Below are 21,684 nucleotides of genomic sequence, written 5' to 3'. Positions count from 1 at the left end.
TGAAGAAGCAGTGCACTCAAAAGAACAAGGAGGAAGCAGCAGAATACAAAGCTCTTGGCCAAGAGAATGAAGGAAGCCAATGAGGAATGCTGGGAGCAAACTGTGAACTGGAGCTGGCTTTCTTCATTGAGAGTTTCTACATCTAAATCAAGGCAGAAGTAAGGACATTGTATGTGATACTAAAAAGATATTGTACATGATATTACCAATAAATCCCTTTTGTGGTGAACTTTAAAGAAAACCCCCAACATTAAAGCCAAAATAAAATCATCACAACACAGAACAAAAATGAACAATTTGCATAAAATTCACTCCTTGATCCTTCACCACAGTTACAAGAAAAATTCCCCATGATCATTCTACTCTGTAACACTTAACGCTTTTCAGTACTTGCTCTGCCCATTACTTCTCCCAGTTACTGTCCTTATCTTAAAATCTTCATGACTGCCCACATTCTCCAGTAAGAAGACTGGGTTAACCTGGGCCAGATGCCAGGCCCCCACCAAAGCCCCTCTCTCCTCTCCACAGCTGGACAGAGGAGAAAAAAATTATGAAGGTTCATGTGTTAAGGTAAGGACCTGTAGAGATCACTCATCAAATATCAGGCATGGGCAAAACAGGCTCCACTTAGAGATATGAAGTGAATTTTTACTAACAAAATCAGAGCAGGATAATGAGAAGTAAAAGAAACCCTAAAAAACATGTTCCCCCATCTCTCCATCCCAGCTCTACCTCCTACCCCAGCAGTGCAAGGAGACAGGGAATGGGGCTTGTGCTCAGTTCATCACCTGGGCTTCTCTCCCTGCTGAGGGAGAGGAGGAGTCATTCCCCTGCTGCACCGTGGGGTCCCTCCCACGGGAGACAGTTCTCCATGAACTTCTCCAGCATGGCTCCATCTCATGGACAGCAGCCCCCTGCAAATTACTGCAGTGTGAGTCCATCCCATGGACAGCAGCACCCTTCAAACACTGCAGCAGTGGGTCACTCTTCTGTGGGGTGCAGGCTGCTCCAGCCTGGGAGCAGGGGCCTCTTCCCACAGATCTCCCACAGCCTCACAGGCTTCTCTCAGACTCCCACCTGCTCTGGCATGGGCTCCTCCAGGGGCTGCAGGTGGATCTCTGCATTCCTGTGGACCTCCCTGTGCTGCAGGGGCAGAGCTGCCTCACCAAGGGCTGCACCAGGGGCTGCAGGGGAATCTCGGCTCTGGTGCCTGGAGCAGCTCCTGCCTCTCCTCCTTCACTGACCTTGTCTCTGCATGTTGCTCTCCTCACATATTCTCACCTCCTACTCTTCTATTTCAGGAATTAAAACTGCACCACAAACTTTGTTTTGATTTCTTCTTAAATATGTTATCACGGAGGCGTTACCCTCATTTCTAATTGGCCTGGCATGTCCATCTTTGGAACCACCAGGGACTGGCTTTGCTGGATATGGAAGAAGCTTCTAGCAGCTTCTGACAGAAGCCACCCCTGTAACCCCACCCTGCTACAAAAACCAGGCAATCCAACAGCAAATCATATTTGTAATGCATATATTTGTGGTTTTACACACTGAAACTCTTTTGTAGAAATGCATGTCTTACAGAATCCCTGTTTATCAAAAAAGGGGATTCTGATGCAATGATGGGTAGAAGATGCAGCTTGCAGATGATAATTGTAGGTTCCTTCCAATGGAATAATTTTCTACTCTACGCTGCTTTGCTGTACAGTACTGTACTGTGCTGTACTCTGCTCTACTCTACTCTACTGTACTCTACTCTTCTCTGCTTTAGTCTCCCTAGCTTCCTCCCTGGTGTAAAATTATTCTGGATGGTGATTAACCTAAATGACTATAAAATTGAATACTAGGAGTAAGAGGGTTTTTTTACATTTTGATTTCAGCATGGTGAAATTCATTCCAGTTTTTGTAGGACTGGGACCAGTTCATAAATGTGCAGTCTGATTCCCTAACAGTAATCCTTTGCCTGTGCGTTCACAGTAGCAGAAATAATCTGGATGTAGTTTGTCCTGTTTGCCTCATCTTGTTACCAGTCATAGAGCAGAGTTGTCTGCTTAGATAATTTGGTAGAACTCAGTGATGAATACTTCCATTTAATGTACAGAAAAAAATGTATTATTTACAGATGACTAGAAGTATATGTTAGAGTGGAAAGACTTACACACATTCTGTCAGAGTCCAGCATGCTTTCTTGGTTGCAAGTGTGTATGCCTCATTATTTCTACTCATTTGTTTCTAATTTTTTCTGTATGCTGATGTAATGTGCAAAGCCCATTGATAATACTCCCAGAGCATACGGAGTGTGTCTAGTTAGTCAGCCAGGGCACACATTCATCTCTGGTGCACTTATGTTGGATTTCATAACTGCCTGCCAGGATTTCTGGGTTGCAATCACAGCAAAGAAGGAAAGAGTACAAAAAGATTTAGGTAAGCACGCTCAGCTCACTAGAGACTTTGTAAACCAAAGGTTACTTATGCTGTTTTTAAGAGATAGAAAAATATTGTATGGAAAAGGCAGATATATGAGTCTGTTGTTTTAATGGTTTAAAGATATCTGCTCTCACCCTCACTGAAATGACAAGTAGCTGTAATGATTTGGTTACTTTAATTATATTTTTTCATGACCTGGTGAATTTTAATAGCTAAAAAGCACAAACCATTGTTTAGGCAGAATTTGCTATGTAAAGTGCAGAAAAGCACAGATACTTTCTGTGAAATAGAAATGAGGATCCCTTTACTGTTTAAGCTGTCCATTGCCAGCCCAGAGTCCTCCAAAACACAGTTCAGCACTCCAGGAAGTGGCAGAAGTAGATTGTGTACTAGAAAAACACATGGTCATAGAATCATTCAATATCCTGAGTTGGAAGAAACCAACAAGGATCATTGAGTCCAACTTCTGGCCCTGCACAGGACAGCCCCAATAATCCCACCATGAACCTGAGAGAATTGTCCAAGTGCTTCTTGAACTCTGTGAGGCTTGGTGCTGTGGCCACTTCTCTGGGGAGCCTGTTCCAGTGCCCAACAATCCTCTGGGTGAAGATGTTTGTGCATGTTTCTTGTTACAAGGTGCCGAATTGTGTTTTAAAAAATAGTCTAAGAATACACATAGGAAACTAATTTCAAGAGTTTTGGAGTCAGTGGAGGTAGATTAAGTCCTAAATAGAGTGTATCTTACCTGTACACATCTCTTTTGCTGTTCCTATTTATTATCTCTTTTGCTGTTCCAGTAAGGCAGATACAAGACTCTTTTTCCAAAAGGGAAAAGCTTGACTTAAAAACAATTCAGTCATTAAAATGTCCATGCCAAAAAAGTCTGAAACCTTTGTCCTGGAAAAATGATGAATACAAGTCAGTTTGCAGGAGAACTGAGCTTTACCTGCTTTATTTGTTTAATCACCTAGTAGCTGACTAAATGAAGGTCTTCACCTTGTTTTAAATTGTGTGTAAATCACTTGGACAGGATCTGCCATCTGCAGACTGACACTTGTCTGTACAGGATGAACATTAGCACCAGTTCAGATTTAAGTGTTGTGAATCAGGGGAATGGTAAGATCTGAATTGCTGTGTGCAAACAGAAAAAAACTATATGAACTGAATATGCCAGTTATGTCTTTTCAGGCTCTGAGGAGTTGGGAAGTGGAAGCTATGGGCATCGGTACATCACAGACACAGTGACTGGTGATGGAGATGGATTTGATATTGATGATTCAGACTATGACATTTATATAGAAGAGGTAAATGTCAAGATTTGTCTTTGGCACTTCTGTTTTCTTTAGAGTCTGGATATTTTAAAGTGTCCTGTCCTGTCAGGAAGTTTAATATCTGATATTAAGTGCTCAGATATAATGATATGGTCACTTCTTTTTCTTCATTGAGGATGAGTTTGTTGCCTCAGATCTGCATCTTAAAAGGTATTCATTTTGTTTCCCCATAGAATTTTGATTTTACTGAACTGGTGTTTCCTCCTTTCAGCTCAGACCACTTCCTGCTATTAAAGGAGGCAACAGAAAATTTCTGGTCAAAACAAAGGTCACTCCTGGGTCTAGTTCCAGGCTCCTGTCACGGGTCCTTACAACCACTTCTGAACCCACTACTTCCACTGCTGCCATCACATGGCCTTCAACCACAGCAAGGGCAACCACGGTGAGGGCAGCGCGGAGGAGCAATGTGTCCTCTGCTGTGCGTCTCCTTGACCTGTCCTGCGACGAGGCTGTGTGCTTTGCAGACAGCTTCTGCATTAATGACTACGACCGGGGTGGCTCACGCTGCCAGTGCAACTTGGGCAAAGGAGGGGAGACCTGTGAGGAAGGTAGGTTTCTGTGTGCCCACTCCTGCTGGCTGTTCTTTGTATGGGTCAAGGAGCAGCTTTGCAAAGAGCCCACCATTGTGCACTTTAGGAATATCCAGCTGAGCTTTGTGGATCCCTACCAGTGGCAAATTGCAGTTCAGGCATCACCCCATTTGCTTTTTTTTCCCTCAGTGAGGTAGGAAAAAGTAATTCTTTAATAAAGCTGAATGCAGAACCTGTGTAAAGATGCATGGGGGCAGTTAATCATCCTTCCCCCACCTAAGATTCAGGGGATGATGAAGCAGGTATGTTGTTAATCACCCAGGTGTGACAGGATCCAGTCATGGCACCCTCAGATGGAAGCTGAAGACATTCAACCCCTCTTTGACACTTGCCTTTGGCAGCAGCTGAAGCCCTGAACCACCCCCATTTTCTGATCCAGGTGTGGTCCAGATGATGCTGGTCCCACCACAGGGATGCGAGAAAACTCCCACTGTAAAAATACCTCCAGAGGAGTCTTTCCCTATGGCCTGCAAGTCTGCAGTGCAGCACTCATGTCAGGCAAACTGGGGCAAGGGAGGAACAAAATCTCATCCCCAGTTCAAAAAGCATGTCCTGAAGGCTGAGTCAATGTGAGGATGTGTTTGTCTCAGTCAGGAATTGCCACCCATCCTATTGCCTCTTTTCAGAGCATCTGAGCCATGGCAGGAACTTGCTGAGCTGAAGGAAGCTGTCCTACTTCTTCTTCCCTCGCTGCCTTCTTGTTCTTTCCCTCTAGAGACCTAAACCCCCACTTTCACAAGGTTAACACTGAGCAGATCACCTGGTGAACCAGTCCAGCTCCCTCACCAGGCCATAAGCAGGTCACTTTTTCCCCCTGAAGTAATTTTTCTTCTGGTTTAGTGACCAAGGTGTCAGATGAATGCCAGGGCTCATTAAAAAAAAAAAGTCCCATTAGCTGTGGTGGTGCTGTTCCTCCAGCTAGGAAGGAGCTGATCTGCCCATCTGTCTGGTGGACATCCCTCTCATCTGCCCATCCCTCTGCATGCTGATCTGATCTGCCAAGACCATGCCATGCAGCAGAGCATCAGGGACCCATGTTTCTTCTGTAGGGTCATGTTAGACTTTCATGTAGCATCATGCATCAGGGATACAGACACTGAGGGTGCTTCATCTTTTAAAACTGGAGTGCTGGAACAAAGGGAGCTCCTTCTGAAAACAATTTGATATGACTCAGCAACATGGAACAGCTGCAGATATGATTTTAGGCCTTGATCAAGTATGAAGAGTTGAAGATTTATTTGTACTGACAAGGCCATATACCACTTGTAAAGCAGTCTATTAACAGCAGTCCAAACCCTCTATTTTTCACAGGGTAGTGTGTTGTTCCAGAGTAAACATCATGTACAACTCCTTTGTACCGAGTTGTCTTCAGTAGCCAATACTGTTAAATAATATATTAATCTGAATAGAAACATGCTTTTCTTCACATTCAACATCTGCCTGACACTCTGGTCCAGTCAGTTCTACTTGTGATCAGGACAACTGATAATTGTTCTCTGCTGAGGTTGCACTGAGGTTTATAGCACCAATCCCTTTCACCTCTGCCTAAAATGTATGCCTTGCAAGCAAAAACGTTGAGAGAACTCTACCCAGATTCAAAAACTGAGTGAGAAAAACTCAGTATTTAAAAGCAAAGAGGACTAGGAATCCTTATCCTTCCTTCCTCATTAGACTTAAATCCACTGTAAATATAAAAACTCAAGCCTGAAACTGTGTCTGTCCTCAGTGCTTCTTAGGAAAATAAGCTGCAAAGGTAATTTTAAAGCTGACAGTGTCTTGCAGTAAGACATCTCTAATTTTCATTTTCTCTCAGGGTCAGAGTCTAACACAAGACAGCAAAGAGTGAGGGTTGATAATGCCATTTGACAAGAGCAATAAAAAGAGCCACTGTTGCAGCCAGGGATAGAAAGATGCTTGCAAGGACTCTCTTCTCCCCATCACTCCTTTTAGCTTCTGCTCTGAGCTGACTTGAGAGAAGTGCTGGAAGCTGCTGGGCTGTTATGAGACATCCAGTGATTCTCCAGATGCAGCAGCTACAGAGTAACAGTGACTAATGCTGCCTAGAGTCTGGCCATATTTCCCATGTGTGTTTTTGTAATCCTGCAGAACAGAATATTACTTTGTCCTCTCTTCCTTAAATCAATTCTTAAAAGAAGATAAATATAAAGTTGATGTGGTCTTTCTTCTATAACAAGGATGAAAACCTGTCGAAATTTCCTCTGAACTCTCTGATTAAACTATTGAGCATTATTTGGCCCTCAGTATCCTGTTTCCTTCCAAGTTCATCAGGTCCTGGGGAATAAAGGAATTAGCTGTAAAAAGTGGTGGGAGGACAAGGCAATAGACTAACTGATTGTTGACTGCTACTGACTAATGGTTGTCTCTGGAGGAACTCGGCCTTTCATTGCCACTTGACGTTATCTAGTACTAAATGTGTATATTGATTTTTATATGGAAAAAACTGCTAAATGACATGCTTCCCTCTTTGTTTTTCAGATATTAGTATCCAGTATCCTCAGTTCTCTGGCTACTCATATATCACCTTTGAACCACTGAAAAAGTCCTATCAGACATTTCAAATTACCCTTGAATTCAGGGTAAGTTTAAGCAATTCTCACACTGGCATTTTAAGTTTTATTTACTTACTCTGATGTCGTGGACAATAGAGCAGTAACTTACCTTCAGTACAGCTTCAGTGTAATTGTGGTGAACCTGTGTATAACCTTCATCTGCAAAGATCTGGCTCAACCCTCAGTGAATATAAATTGTAGGCAGCTGAAGGGTTTTCATCAATTGTTGGTAGGTACCGTGTGAGAGAATCCCTGGGACTAGTAGTTGTGGACTAGCAGTAATGTACACTGACAAGGTCACAGTCACATGGATGAGCTACAGGCTGAAGAACATACAGAATTTTTGTGAATTAGAGTTTGAAAGTGGTATGCAGTATTTTTGTGGACAAGAGATTATGATCCTGTCATACTGAGCAGAAGACTGCCCTATATATAGCATTCCTTTCCCACCCTGCAAGATTTAAGTGGACGTTATTTTCCCCCTCTGAAGTTTGGGACACGGGCTACTAATATATTCAGGATACTTAAAAAGCAGGACTAAAGTGTGGATACATCCCACGCTGGCTTGTGTTAGTGCTGTCTATTCATTGTGTACAGAACATGCCTCTAGGGAGGGTGGCCAAGCTCTTGGATGCATCCCCACCCCTACATAAAGCAGACTCACCAGCCTCACAGTCTGGGAAGGAGACTGTTACTAAAGCTGCAGCATCAGTTGCCTCAGTGGTGATCTTACACTCCCCTGGCAATTTGCCATTTTAAAACGCAGGATGGCTGCAAAAAGCCACTGTGTCAGCTGCTACGAGCATATGGAGAAATCCTGCCAGCACAGCCTGTTTGGCTTGAGGAGTGTCAGTCTCATGGAAAATGTGAAGTAGGGTGTATGTATTCATGCACAGTGAGTCTGATATGTCTACACTTAGCAGGCTTGCTAGGACATTCTTGCTAGACTTTTTACTCAGGAGTTTCATATGGGATATGTCTGACAGTCTTTAATATTTCCAGGCTTTTTTTCTGGTCTGATAGTACCATACTTTAAGAGATAGTCTTAAATTGTTTAACCATTAAGGCAGTGATTTTCTAGGTTTTTCAAATGCAGGATTCAAAACTGATCAAACAATTTCTGATCCTGCAAGTTAAAAACTCATTCTGAAAAATAACAACCCTTTTCTGGAGAAAAGTCCCCCACTGCTGCTTGCTTTTATCTGTAATTGTGAGGCTTTGATTTTTCATGTTGACCCAATGATTGCAGGCTGAATCTGAAGATGGTTTGCTGCTGTACTGTGGAGAAAATGAACATGGTCGTGGTGATTTTATGTCACTGGCAATTATCCGACATAGCCTCCAGTTCAGGTAAAACCTCCATCTTAAATCTGATGCAAACAGAAGGGGCTATTGCTGCCTCCTGGGACTGCTATATGTGATTAATATCTCCAGTGTCTTTGACATCTGCCCCATAAAGTGCACCAAATGGACAGTATAATTTCATTTAAGAGTACTTCAATACTTTTTTCTCTCATCTTTCTTTAGTGTGTGAACATTTGTCCTGTTGAGCTCTTTAATTCAGACCTCAATATAAAGGCAAAATGATCAGTTTTCTTTAAGGCATTTATCTGGGGCTTATAGCTAGGTTACTGGAAATGCCAGTGAGCCACTGTGTTTGCTAAGCTGATGGTATATTGATGGTATACTGAGTCAGTGTTTTTGCTTCACAGAAAAAGGCTTGCAGATAATTTAGCAAAACAAAGGATGTAGTGCCAGCAAGGGGGCACGAACTTCATCTTATATGCTTTGTTTAGATGTTACCTTGTTTAGGTTTTTTAAATGAAGATGGAGACTGTATCTTGCAATCTGATATATATGAAGCAAGTGAAAGAGTATTTCCAGGATCTCCTTACTTGAGTCCTTTAAAAGTGGGGAATAACAAAGTGGGTGATGTGCCTTAGTTGTGTTTCTGTTCACCTGCACTGCATGACAGTAGGGGAAAATTGGACATTTTGTGCACACTCAGCTCTCCTGGAGGTCTTCCTGTTAATAGGTGCCAAGTTTTAAATAGACTAGCTGAGTTATTAATGTATCACTGCCTTTTACCAGGGAGCTAGAAAAATTCCCAGGAGAAATTACTGTGATAGCAGGATTTCAGATTGTAATACACTCCATCTTGAAACAGTTTCAGCTGTTGGCAAGCATAGTAATGCACTTGGTATGGACAGAGAATGCAAAATCTTCTTCACGTTAGAAAGACAGATAATGAAGTTTGAAATTTGGAACGGATCTTATGTAGGATTGCTGTCTGAATTTCCTGTGCTAATATGCAGTGTGGAACAGAGAGGTTCCCAAGTACAAAAAGAATATTTGGAGTCTAAAACCAACTTTTGGTTATTTGGTTAATGTAAGATTATCACCTTGCCCTCTCTGTCTCATGTTCCCAGGTTCAACTGTGGCACAGGAGTTGGAGTCATAACAAGTGAAAACAAAATCAAGCTGGGGAATTGGCACAGTGTCACATTGTTCAGAGATGGGGTGAATGGCTGGCTCAGGATGGACAACAATGCTCCAGTGACAGGAAGATCTCAGGTTGGTAATCCTGCACTTTTGGCTTGATCTTGGGGTCTCTCAAGGTTGTGATGATGTTTCTTTTCTTGCCACCAGAAGCCTGATCAGATTTAAAAGGTACAGCTTTATTTATTTGTGTCAGAACATTTAGTGAACTAGGATCAGAGTACAGATTACTCTTCCAAATACATAATCTAGAAATCACAGAGACATATATCTCAGGGCTGAATCCCATCACAGTTTCCCTATTGTTCTCAATGTTTGCTCTGCGACCCTTCAGCTACCCTATGCCAGTCTCAAATGCAGGCCATTAGAAGTTTACTAGATTTTACAGTTTCTGTGCCTGATTGTTTTCTTTTTTGAGCCTCAGAGAACTTCTCTTCTTCCTCAGACATAAAAACTAGATGCATATGTGTGTATGAGTATATATTTATGTATAATATGCATATACCCACACAAAATTTGTATACAGAGGTGTAATTACATGCATATTCTGGACAAAGATTTAAGCATAGTAATGGAGATAGACATTCTGCTCTGACTTATGCCAACACCAGCAAGTTCATACAAGGCTGACTAGATAAAATATAATTCAGGAAGATGCTTTGACTTTCTCATCTGTTGCTGGGCTAGAAAACAAAATTAAGACACTGGAAGAAAAGGGAATTTCAAATTGTTTCAGATCTCTTTCCTTTGAGAGCCACTATTAACATGCCATTCCTAGCCCTGAAAGAAAGCAACTTCAGATGTCTTATTACTTTCCACTTTTGTGTGCAGGCACTGAAGAGAAAAAATTACAGTGTATTGAGTTCTCATCAGATGGAAATGAAGAGGAAAGAATTTCAGTGTGTCATGTGTTGCTGTTACCAATGCTATGAGGCCATGCAAAGTGCAGATGTGAATCAGGAGAGATATGTACTGTTTCTGCAGTGTACTGTGCAAGTGTTCACCTGCAGACTCAGTAACCTCAGCTTATTTAGCCTGGCCAAATACAGGCTATGGTGATAGAATTTATTGTTTTAAATGCTGTGGGGGCAGGGCAGGGGTGAAAAAATCTGAAAGATTTTAGGCTAGAAGTCAGTGCTGTCAAAAGCACAACTTGGTAACCTGAATAACAGAGAATTTTGAATATTTTCTTCTAAAGGTCTGCAGGGTTTTGAAAGACCTGTTGAGTAGGAGGCAAAAGTCATATTTTGATCAATTTGTGGAAGGAATTTTGACTCAGTTGGCCACAGTAGCATGGAGTTTTGGTCACTGGTCCAAAAAGGCTCTGTTGGTTTTGATGTTTCTTGTACTTTCACTGTAGCAATTTTAGTAAATTTGTATATATATATTTCTGTAGATTTGTTAAAGAGATGGGCAGTACATTTAGCAATGGCAAAGTGAGCAGAACCCTGCTGAAGTTGCGACTTTACTGGCTTTTGCCTTTTCTTTGTTTTTACCTTTTTTTTTTTTTTTTGTTATTTCATAATTATTCAATACTGAACACTTGCTGGGTTCTGTCCAAAAGACAATGTCTCACTGGTCTATCCCTCAGGGCTCACGGTTTAGAAGACACAGTTTTTTGGCAAAAAGAAAGGAAGAAATTGCAGCAAAAGACAGACCATGCTTTCTCCTCGAAACAGTGATTTTTAGTCTTTTTTATTGTGCTTTTAGTAGTTCATGTTATGATGGGATGCAGGTGAAAAAGGTTGATTTCAAATGGTGGGCTGATTTGGGGAATGAATAAGGGGAAGGAATTACCAGTGAACAACCTACATATATATTCCCTGACACAGTTCTTCATAGAGGAAAAAAGTTGATTGTGGCTTAATGTTGTCCTCTGTTGTATCTGTTACACCGCGTGCTGTGCTCTGCTCTCCCTTCAGGGCCAGTACAGCAAAATCACGTTCCAGACTCCCTTCTACGTTGGCGGCGCTCCCAGCTTGTACTGGCTGGTCAGGGCCACCGGCACCAACCGCGGCTTCCAGGGCTGCATCCAGTCACTGAGCATCAATGGAAAGATAATTGACATGAGACCCTGGCCATTAGGGAAAGCTCTCAGTGGTGCTGATGTTGGTGAGTTTAATGGTGTGTGGTCTTCAATCAGTGACTAACCTGGGGTTACTTTTTGTCCTGTTGGGACAAATTGAACGATGGTCCAGGTTTGAGAGGTGGAAGGCGCAGTCTCTATTTTTGGCCTGGTTTTCCTCTGTTCCTTTGCACATTGCTCTTGCTGGGTCCGTAGTAGGACAGTTCATTACAGTGCACAAGCAAGCCCTTTGTGGACACACTGTGCACAGTAAATAGTAAACTCATTTTCATGAGAGAACAATAAGATCTGTGTTGCAGATACCATTACAACCGTGCCGGTATTTCTGCCAGCAGCTCTCAGGGCACCTCTTCATGCCTCTGACTGACACAGTCATGTCATCAGAAATCAATAGTATGTATGCTGAGTTTGCGTTCGAAACAATACAAACCCAACAAAATCCATTTTGCCTAAAGACATCGTTGCATTTGTCCAAAGTAATTAATGGATCTCTCAGGCCCACAGCAGCCCTGTGGATGTTACAGAGGGCTTCCTGTGTTATACCCAACCACTGCTGAAGCATATAGGCTTTCATGTATACCATCCTTTGTTTTGCTATCCAGAGCCATGGTATGATTTAAAAATAGCTTGGAATAAATACTTCTAGCAGCTTTATGAAGTGTTATTATAAAATTATTTTCCCTTCACAGAGTAAAAGATGGAGAAGTAGGGAAGCTAATTAACTAGTCCTGTCTTATTTATTCATCTATCTCATCCTTTTAATGGGCACTTGAAAAAAGGCAGGGCAACAAAATCCTTGCTTTAATGATCTCCCAGTCTAAACAATATAAGAATAAGGGTAAACCCAAAACAGAAGGCAAGTGCTAACAGCTAGAAATAGATTCCATACCACTGAACTCTCCCAGCTATGCTTCAGCCACAAAGTCATCTTTCTTCTCTTCTGTTGCTATGCATTTGACATCCCAAGGAGGAAATTATTTATGAGAAACTTCTTAATAATTTGTATTCTCTAGATAACATGGCCAAATTTCTGTGCAATATAGGGGTAGAACAGACTGGCCAAAGAAACAGTTGCTGAAAAGAGTAAGATTTTAGAATCAGAATATAACTTCATGATAGAGTGAGACTCTATGGAATTTAGACAGATGAAAGCCCTGCTGAACTTCTCTAGCCCTAATCTCTATTGCTTTTTGGGATGCAGCTAGCTTCATTCCCATCCATGAATGCTCCACATACTACTGCATTAGCAATCAACATCAATGAAAATAAATGCTGTACTCTGCCATGTGTGACTCAAAACTGACTGATAAAGCCTTGCTGTCTTTGTGTGACTGCACACATTTATACGAAACTGTACCAGAAGAGAGTTGCAAACAGTAGGTCATGTAAGTATAACTTAAAATAAAAAAAAATGCAAATAAGCTCTGCTAGGGTTTAGGAATGACTTTAGTGAGTCAGTGACTTGGAAATTTTTTTCTGTGGGCACAGTATATAAATCAAGAGTGCTGTGCTACATGGATCACAGAACTGAGGGTGGTGAGGAAAGGGGTTCATCCATCTCTCTGCTCTTTCTTCTGGCTACAGCAGAGGTCCCACTGTGAGCTGAGGGACCAACAGAAGAGGTACTGAACATGGTTTGGAGTGGGCATGGCAGGACCTGGGACTGCTGCTGCAGCTTCTCTCCTTCTTCATTGGAGCCAAGAAAATGCAGCCACCACACTTGTGGTTTGTGTCTTCAACATAGTCACCTATGCTGGCCCAAAGGCTGTAAAAAGCCACTGGGACATTGGGAGAGCAGCCTGTCCTTAAATATCAAGACTACTCCAGTTTAAGTTCTTTCTCAAATCAGGGATCCCATGACTGGTCCTGTTGCTGTTGCCTTCCTTGTTCTTTTCTGTTTCTCAAAGACTTTGTTTAACTCTGATCTGCTTGAACATACTGCCGACATTAACACTGGAGCAGATGCAGCAAAGATGAGCATTGTCTTGGTTTTCTGTTTGTGTCTTCACACTTGATGCATAGAGATCCTTGTTTACATGTTCTGTTTCCCTACCTATAAAACAGAGCTAGTGCTATTCTGTCAGTGTCACAATAATTGGTGAATGTATGAGGGATCTGAGGGACAAGATACCTGTCCTGCCTTGGTTCACTTATGGCCATTACAGTGCAGGCCAGAAGAGGCAATGAGCACAGCCAGCACCCCTGATCCTGTGGCTGGCCATGGGGCAGAAGTGACTGTCCCTTTCCATGGAAAAGGAGCATTTTTTCCCTTCATGGAGACTTGTATGTTTCGTCTGTGCTCCTCAGGTCAGCCCTGGAGTCCTGTGTCATGGCTGCTGTACCCAGACCTTCCCTCCATAAAATGAAAAGTGGTCCTGGTAGGAGATTTGTAGATGTGCAATACGAGATGTCTGGTCTATCAAGGGGTTGTGCCAGATGACCTGCGAGTTGTTACTGCTTCTGCCCTGAGTTAGTTAGAACTTTTCCACTGTGGAGAGCAGAGTGATTGGGATGGACCAGCACATCAGCCATTTATATCTGCATATTTGTTTGTGGTTTTCTTTCTGGCTTTGGGATTGGAATTCAAACTGTAAAGCTGGTGCTGTACAAACACCAATGCCTTACTGAAGATGTGTAGAGATCTAATCTCGAAACTGTCCTTGCAATCAGAGTGTTATGTTTGGACAAAAAAAAAAAAAAAAAAAAAAAAAAAAGCATATCTCCTCCTTGCAATAGTTTTTCAAGACTTCTCTTAATCACCTCAAGTTGCAAAATTGTTTCCCAAGTGTTTATTGCCAGAACTGCCTCATTAAACCTTTGTCATCTCAGAGGTGAGACATCTTCAATGTCTCTCAAAATAAGTGTGTTAATTCTTAGTTTGCTATAAAACACTAAGCCCCTCCAAATGGTGTGCTTACTTACCATTGTACACCACAACTTGGTCTTTCTAAATGTATGCAGATAATGTAATCAGTTTGTTACTATTGGCAAAGGGAGAGTTATTTGATCAGAAACTAAAGGAGAAAATAAATTCAGCAAGAACTTCCATCAGGTATACATTTGACGGTTGTATAGTTTGGCTTTATAGATACCAGTTTTAAGAAGCAAATGAGAATTTATTTGTCCTACAACAATTTCAGCTAAAATCCAGAAAGAAGAAATAACCTCTTTGTTATTTCAGTTGATATGCCAGCATAGTAAAGATACTTCTTAAAAAGCCTATATGTTGATGACATGGATCCCTTTTAGTGTGGACAAGAGGGTAGACAACTTCATTTTGGCTAACAAGATTAGTTGATGATGATTAACACCTCCCATGCTCAGCATGGCATGAATTTATAGTGAGCAAAGAAGCACTTAAGAAAATTGAAATTAAACCAGACTTGGTGCATGTAAACAATTTAGAAATTTGTATCTTATGAGAAAATAGGAAGAAAAGCAGACAATAAGTAATCAAAGGAAGGATCAAAAGTTGCATCTGTCATGGTTTGGGCTGCATCTGTCATAGTAAGGGCTACTTTTTGCTATTTATAAAATCTCTTGCTGGTCTGATATTAAAAAATGCTAATAATCAAGTTCCTTGTCTAAATTGCACACCATTTGACAAATTGGGAAAGAATCTAGGAATAAGAGCAATGTGTTGGTTAGTAGCAGTGATCATCAGCCAAATAAATCTTTGATAAATTCTCCAATAAACTGATGTTCTGATTCCTGTGTTTAGGTGAGTGTAGCAGTGGCATCTGTGATGAGGCAGCCTGCATCAACAGTGGCACCTGTACTGCAAGCAAAGCAGACTCTTACATTTGCCTTTGTCCTCTTGGATTTAAAGGTCATCATTGTGAGGAAGGTGAGTGGATACTGGGATGCCTCTATTTCTTTGTGTGTGTTATTTAGTGTTCGATGTGTTTTCCACTTAGAGACATCCAAGGAGGTCTCATGCTGTTACACTGACAGAAGAAAATACTTGTTACTTCATCTTTTTAAAGTCACATACTGAAACCCTTCCCTTACTGCTTTGGAGCTTCATCCAGTTCCTACATAATCAGTGATTCTCAAACCTCTTTGCTTATTTAAACTAACTCTACTTAAGCATCTTGAAATTTCTATTCAGAAGTTAAAATAATGTACTACTCCACAGCTGCACATTAATCCTAAAAAATACCCACCTTTCTCCTAAAACCAGTGTCAGATGGATATTTTGAAATGTAAAGGACAAAATGTCAATTGCTTGCTAATATCAGAGATACAAGTAGTGAAATATATGTGGCATTATTTTTTATGCTGTAGAAATTTTCATGCCACCACCCACTGTGTGCATGCTAGTTACTTTGAAAGGCACTATTATGAATCACTAAAGAAAAGGTACAAAATGCTTTACAGTACAAATACGTACTGTATTTGTAGATGGAAAAGGAATGGATTAACCAGTATTGGGTAGGATTATAAAATACTTTTAATTCAGATGAAAAAAATCATCAGGTTGTTTTGCTAAGCAGTAGCTTACTTAACACAAGGAACAGACACTGGCTGGTAAGAGTCAATCCTTTATGTTTGAACCTCAAGTGACCTGCTTGTGATTTCTGGATTTCTAGCACTCACCTTGGCCATACCTCAGTTCAACGAATCCTTAAGATCATTTGCTAGCACACCCTGGCCCTTGGAACCACAGAATTATCTTTCCTTCATGGAGTTTGAGCTGACATTTCGTCCAGATTTAGAGACTGGTGTCCTTTTGTACAGCTATGACACAGACAGCAAGGACTTCCTCTCCATTAACATGGTGGCTGGCTACGTGGAGTTCAGGTTCGACTGTGGCTCAGGAACAGCTATTATCAGGTAAATGGTGCTGCTTGTGTTTCCTTTCCAACAGTGCCACAGTGCTGATCCAGAAGCGGAGTGGACTGGAAAGAGACACAGCCTATGATGAGGTGTGCGAGCCCCTTGGTCTCTTGTGCCTGCTTCTAAGGAAGCACAGAAGAACTAAAATTTTGGTCAAGGGGACGGGATTTTCTTCCTACATTAGTATGCTTTGTGCTTTGTCTTACTGCAGATGTTACATTTGTGTCTGTGTAGTATTGCAGTAATTCCCTTCTTGGCCCCATGACACTGCACCATAGCTAGTTAGGGGATCTATAAATATTTTATGCATATACTTTGTAGCCACAGGATTTCACAATATTGGCACTTGTGTGAGCATCCTCCTTTCTGGTTTCCAGTTCCAAGCAGGTGTGCCAGGCTGGAGGTGGCACAAGAAGATACACCTCCAGGTCCCTCCACTTCCTCATAGTGCCGTTTTTTGAGGGACCTGAGGCTAGTATCCAATTTATACAACATAAGCTGTCTAAAACATAAATATGTGGTTTAACCTGGTCACCAAGGTTCTCCAGACAGACCTTGTGCAAGTGACTCATTGCATCCTAAAATTAACGTCTAGGATGATAGAAGCAGTGAAATGCCTCAAAAACACTGCTGTCTCCTTCTGTGTAACTGAGTGGCCAGTCGCTGGGCAACTGTTCCTGGGCTTTCTGAAAGGGCACTGGGCTGAACAGAGGCACTGAGTATCTTGGATATGGCTCAGGAGGCTGCCAGTTTGACCAGGGTGACCTGATATTTAGAAATGATCTATATAAAGCTTATGCAAAATGTGTACACTGTCTGCAAGTCTTGCATACCAATGATTCCTGTGGATGGGCATCAGGAATTTTGACTACACTGTGATTAGGGAAAACGTACTGATTTTACAATGAATGAGGACTCAAGCAAACAAACTCATTCAGACAAAATTAGATATGAAATATAAAGGGAGCAAATGCAAAATAATGCACAAGCCTAACAATGCACAGCTGTGGAAAAAACAGTTAGTGTTTTCAGACAGAGAAGGATCCTGGAGTTTTCATGGATAGCTCTGTGGAAGCAACAACAAACTGTTTAAAGACAAATACAGAAACCTAAGTACAATGCAGAGAATTATTAGGAATGGAATAGGAAGAATGTTTCTGCTGAAACCCACAGTACACCCTGTCTTGAAAACTTGCTGCTATTCTGGTAACATCATTTCAAAAGAAATTAGCAAAATTAAAAAGAAAGAGTAGTTTTGACATCCAGGAGAGAGAATGAAACATCTTCCACAAAACTCTTCCACAGCAGGACCTTTCAGCCTGGAAAATAAAGAGTTTGGTGGAAGTATGATAGATGTTTTAAAATAATGAATGGCCTGGCGATTAATGAGTATTCTGTATTTTTTCAATATGCAAAGAAGATAAGGAACCAAAGAAAATAAGACTTTTTTCTTTGGGTTTGGGGTTTGTTTTTATTTTTTTCAGAGGAGTACATAAATAAGTTGTGGAAAGTAATAGTCACAGCAAGTTACAGATATCAAAACTATAAATAGGTTAAAAAAAATAGGACAAATTTGAAGAAAGCTCCATTGAGGGAGATCAAATGCAGTTGTACGGATGCAGCCTCTGACTCAGGAAATTGCTAAATGACAAGTTGCCAGAAGCTGAGAGGATATATCAAGGGAAGAATCACTTCATACTTGCCCTATTCTCTTGCTGAAAAGTGGCAGAAATAGCTAATTTTTGACACCTTTTCTCCAACTCAGAATAGCCCTTCTTACAACAGCCCTCAATCTTTACTGATTGCAGCCTTCTAATTCCTGTTACTGGCAACTGTAAAATATTAAAGTGGAATTTTTTTTTCTTCCAAGAATATTGAAGCACTTCAAAACTAAAGTTTAACTGATATGTAGGGTTATGAAATGTAGAGAGAGCCACAAGCATATGCCTGGGAGTAGAAACTGCCCCTTTCTGTTGGACAGCAGAAGAGCAAGCTGGATGGCAGCTACTGCCTGAGCTACATGCGCTGGAGAAAAAGAGTGTGGTGAGATAGCTGAGTAATGGGCGAGACTCAGGAGACCATCAGGTTTCACTGAAAGTTGTCAGGCTGTCCTGTTAGCTCTTTTTCTAGATAAAATGTGCAATTCACACCCCGTCATCAGCTCTGTCAGTGATTAAATAAGACAAATAGATTCCCTCTTTTTCATGCCTGCCTGGTCAATGCCCATACTGCATCAGGCCTACACTGAGTCTTTAGCAGGGTTATAGCTCTGGTCATCCTGATACCTCTGCCATAGGACCACCAGGCTGTTAGACATTATATTATAATCAGAACACAGCCATAATAACTTTATAATTAGGATGAGGCAAGCCTATTTGTGTATGTCAGCAGCAGCAGTAGGAGAGCTGATGATGTGATTTCCTGATGTATCCCTGGATGGAAACAGCACAGTGTGCTCTGGGGGCTCCACAGGCGGGAGGGATGCTGAGTGGGTGGCCAGATGCAGAACCTGAGCACTGAAATGTCTCAGGGAAGAAGCTGTTGGGATTTCCCTTGGCTAAGCAGGATCAAGATCTTCATGATCTGGTATATTTTTAAAGTTGTGGTTTACATGGGAAAAAGTAACCCCAGAGCACATGGAGAGCCAGGAGTGTTCAAATGTCAGAAGAAGGTGTTACCAAGATCATGTTGGTTTCAAAAAGCCCACAGAAGAGCTTGCAGCTCTGAAGTGATGACTCTGCAAGGCTTAATCATCCCTTATTGTAATTAAATCTAGCAAAGCAGGACTGTTAGGATGATGATGACCTAAGCAGCAGAGGAGATAATGTTTGTATTGTCACTTACTATGCAGACAAACCTATCTGGTTCCTTTATATGTGTATGTTGACTTCTTCAAGGTGATTAGATTTCCTTAGCTATTGATTTACCCAAGACAGTTAAACCCTAAATGGTGCTGCATAAGAAGGAGGGCAAGTGATTGGCATCGCTTGATAATATTTTTAATGGAGGTTTTATGAACCAAGTGTCATTCAGAAGTGTCAGCATCATCAAAATAGATAAAAAATGATCTTTAAGAAAATTTGAAGGATTGAAAAAAACATGGTAGAAAGGTTTCAAAACTGATGTTGATTGTTAAGAAAAAAAAATTATTTTCACATTTTCACAATTATGTAAGTTTTTTAATCAGCATTTAAATCACTATTGACTCACTATTTCAGATTACAATTTTTCCATTTGTTTTCATTTCAAAATGTTGTGGTGGGTTTTTTTTCTGTTTTTTTTCTTTTTTTTTTTTTTTTAGATGCAAGTATTCTGAAAATACAAAACATTATTTCATCCCCAGAAATTATGTATTTTTTCACTGAAGCTAGGAAGTCTTAGGGGTCCTAGATAACACAGTTCTGATTTTTCCAGCTTGGCCAGTAAATCAAACACAAGTTTCCAGTCCTCCTGGAGGAAAGGCTGCTACATCTCATTTAGATATAAAATGCTTTAACCAGAGTAGTTAAATGACATTTGAAAACAAGGTACAAAGAGCTATAGAACTTGTGAAGGGGAATGTGGTTTTGCCCTTCATACAGGCTGCTATTCATATTAGTGCTGTGCCAGTAAAGATTGTAAGAACTGTTTAAAAATGCTTCCTTTGAGACTGATGAATACTTTGTACAACTGGGATTATTGTTCCTAGCCAAGATCTCATCACATCATTAGGATAATTTTTTAATTACTTCCCTTTTATGTACAGCATCCGGGCTGCACGTGTGTGTGTGTAGATGTCAATGTAACAGGATGCATAAATAGAGCTGATAAGCCAACACAAAGTAGTTCTGTTTTAAAAGAGGATGAAGAATGTGGGGCTAGACCAAACCATTAAGTGGGAAGCTTTTAGTGAAATGAGGATGTACAGCTGAGACAAAAACTCCTTTTTATGTGTTATAAATGACTGAGCAGAAAAACTAGCACAGAGGTAGCTAAAGTGTGTGCTGGTAATAATGTTTCATTTATAAATAAAACTAGAGTGCTTGCTATTTGCTCTAGAAATATGGTCTTTGCTGACGGGGGTCAGAAGATTGTTACTTCCTTATTAGGGAAGAATCACAGTGGCTGATATTTATTTTTTATTTAGAAATCATCCCAGAAGACTTGACTTTTTAACATTACAGAGTATCAAAAAGGCACAGTGTTACATGCTTGAAAATCTTCTTGCTCTTAAAACAGGAGTGAAGAACCTGTTAGCCTGGGTCAGTGGCATGAATTGCGAGTGTCTCGCACGGCAAAGAACGGTATCCTGCAGGTGGACAAACAGAAGCCAGTGGAAGGGATGGCAGAGGTGAGCTTATGGCAGACTTGTCTTGAATGCAGCTGTTGGACTGATTGCATGGTAGACTATAGAGCCTGCTCTCAAAGCTCTTACTAGCTTAAAACAGTATACACATTAGGACAACATTTTCTTAAGCCCAGAGCTGGGAATTTGTGCGCAAGGCCTTCCCTCTGAGGATGAGCATACCCGAGAAGGCAGGGATCCCACTGGAATCTGATTGTACCTGCTCCTGACATGTAACTGGACTCATGTTTATGTGTCTGGCTCATATATCTTTCTAAGGTTCTTTTCTTGGTTCTTACTGTGGCTAAGGCTGTTGAGCAACATATGCACTATGAGAAGTGTAATTTGGAGAAGTATCATGCTGAAAAGTACGTGCCCAGTCTTTTTGTACCTCTTGCTGAATATTGTCCTGGAAAGGTAGGCCTGAAGAGAATTGTCTCTTTGTCTTCTTCTTGCAAAAGTGATTTTCAGGCCAGAGTAAGGGCTGGAACAATCAGACAGTTGATGACTTACTTTTTGTTCTTTACTCACCAAGTGATCATAGTGAATCAAATTTATAATAAAGTGAAACTGTACTTGTACCAAGCAGGGTATTCACTCTAAGCACTTAAATGCCTGCACAGAGGCATTTTCTTTCTTGATAAAAGCCTGCTTAGGAAATGTCTTTTACCTAGTGGAAAGTGCAGACAGAAAAACAGACTGCAGATCCCATAGCAGAAAAATGCCATAGCAGAAAAATCCTATAGCAGGCTCTTCAGCAAACTGGGAAACTTTTATCAATGCTTTGACTTTTCTTCAAAAATTTAAATAAATTGAAATTCTAGTTGTCTGTCAGGAAAAAAAATTGAGTGAGAAACATTTGTCTGGAGCTCTCACGACTTCTTTAGATAGATGGGTTAAGGTGAACACTCTCATTTTTTTCCTCTTAAGTTCTGCAGTGCAGTGCTTCAGGAGGAGGGTGGCTAGGACTGACAACCATGAAAGCACAGAATCTTCTGCAGGACTGGAGTTACACAGT

General features: G+C 41.0%; 1 protein-coding gene across 3 annotated transcripts in view; it reads left to right on the top strand.

Moving 5' to 3' along the window:
• The window catches only part of EGFLAM (EGF like, fibronectin type III and laminin G domains), a 72,849-nt gene that overhangs the window by 37,147 nt on the left and 14,018 nt on the right, over window positions 1-21,684 (top strand). For 2 of the 3 annotated variants that reach the window (XM_053932759.1, XM_053932758.1), the window contains exons 8-16: window positions 3,616-3,731; window positions 3,970-4,306; window positions 6,845-6,945; window positions 8,168-8,268; window positions 9,348-9,492; window positions 11,340-11,529; window positions 15,225-15,350; window positions 16,096-16,339; window positions 20,561-20,672. In XM_053932759.1, coding sequence (XP_053788734.1) covers window positions 3,616-3,731; window positions 3,970-4,306; window positions 6,845-6,945; window positions 8,168-8,268; window positions 9,348-9,492; window positions 11,340-11,529; window positions 15,225-15,350; window positions 16,096-16,339; window positions 20,561-20,672 — 1,472 coding nt within the window. Of the gene's footprint in view, window positions 1-3,615; window positions 3,732-3,969; window positions 4,307-6,844; window positions 6,946-8,167; window positions 8,269-9,347; window positions 9,493-11,339; window positions 11,530-15,224; window positions 15,351-16,095; window positions 16,340-20,560; window positions 20,673-21,684 lie in introns of those variants that run through there. The other variant, XM_053932757.1, reaches the window with a different exon arrangement.

This window comes from Vidua chalybeata, chromosome Z (genome assembly GCF_026979565.1).
Source record: "Vidua chalybeata isolate OUT-0048 chromosome Z, bVidCha1 merged haplotype, whole genome shotgun sequence".
In the NCBI taxonomy this organism is placed as follows: Eukaryota; Metazoa; Chordata; class Aves; order Passeriformes; family Viduidae; genus Vidua; species Vidua chalybeata.
This window is presented reverse-complemented; position numbering and strand designations above follow the sequence as displayed.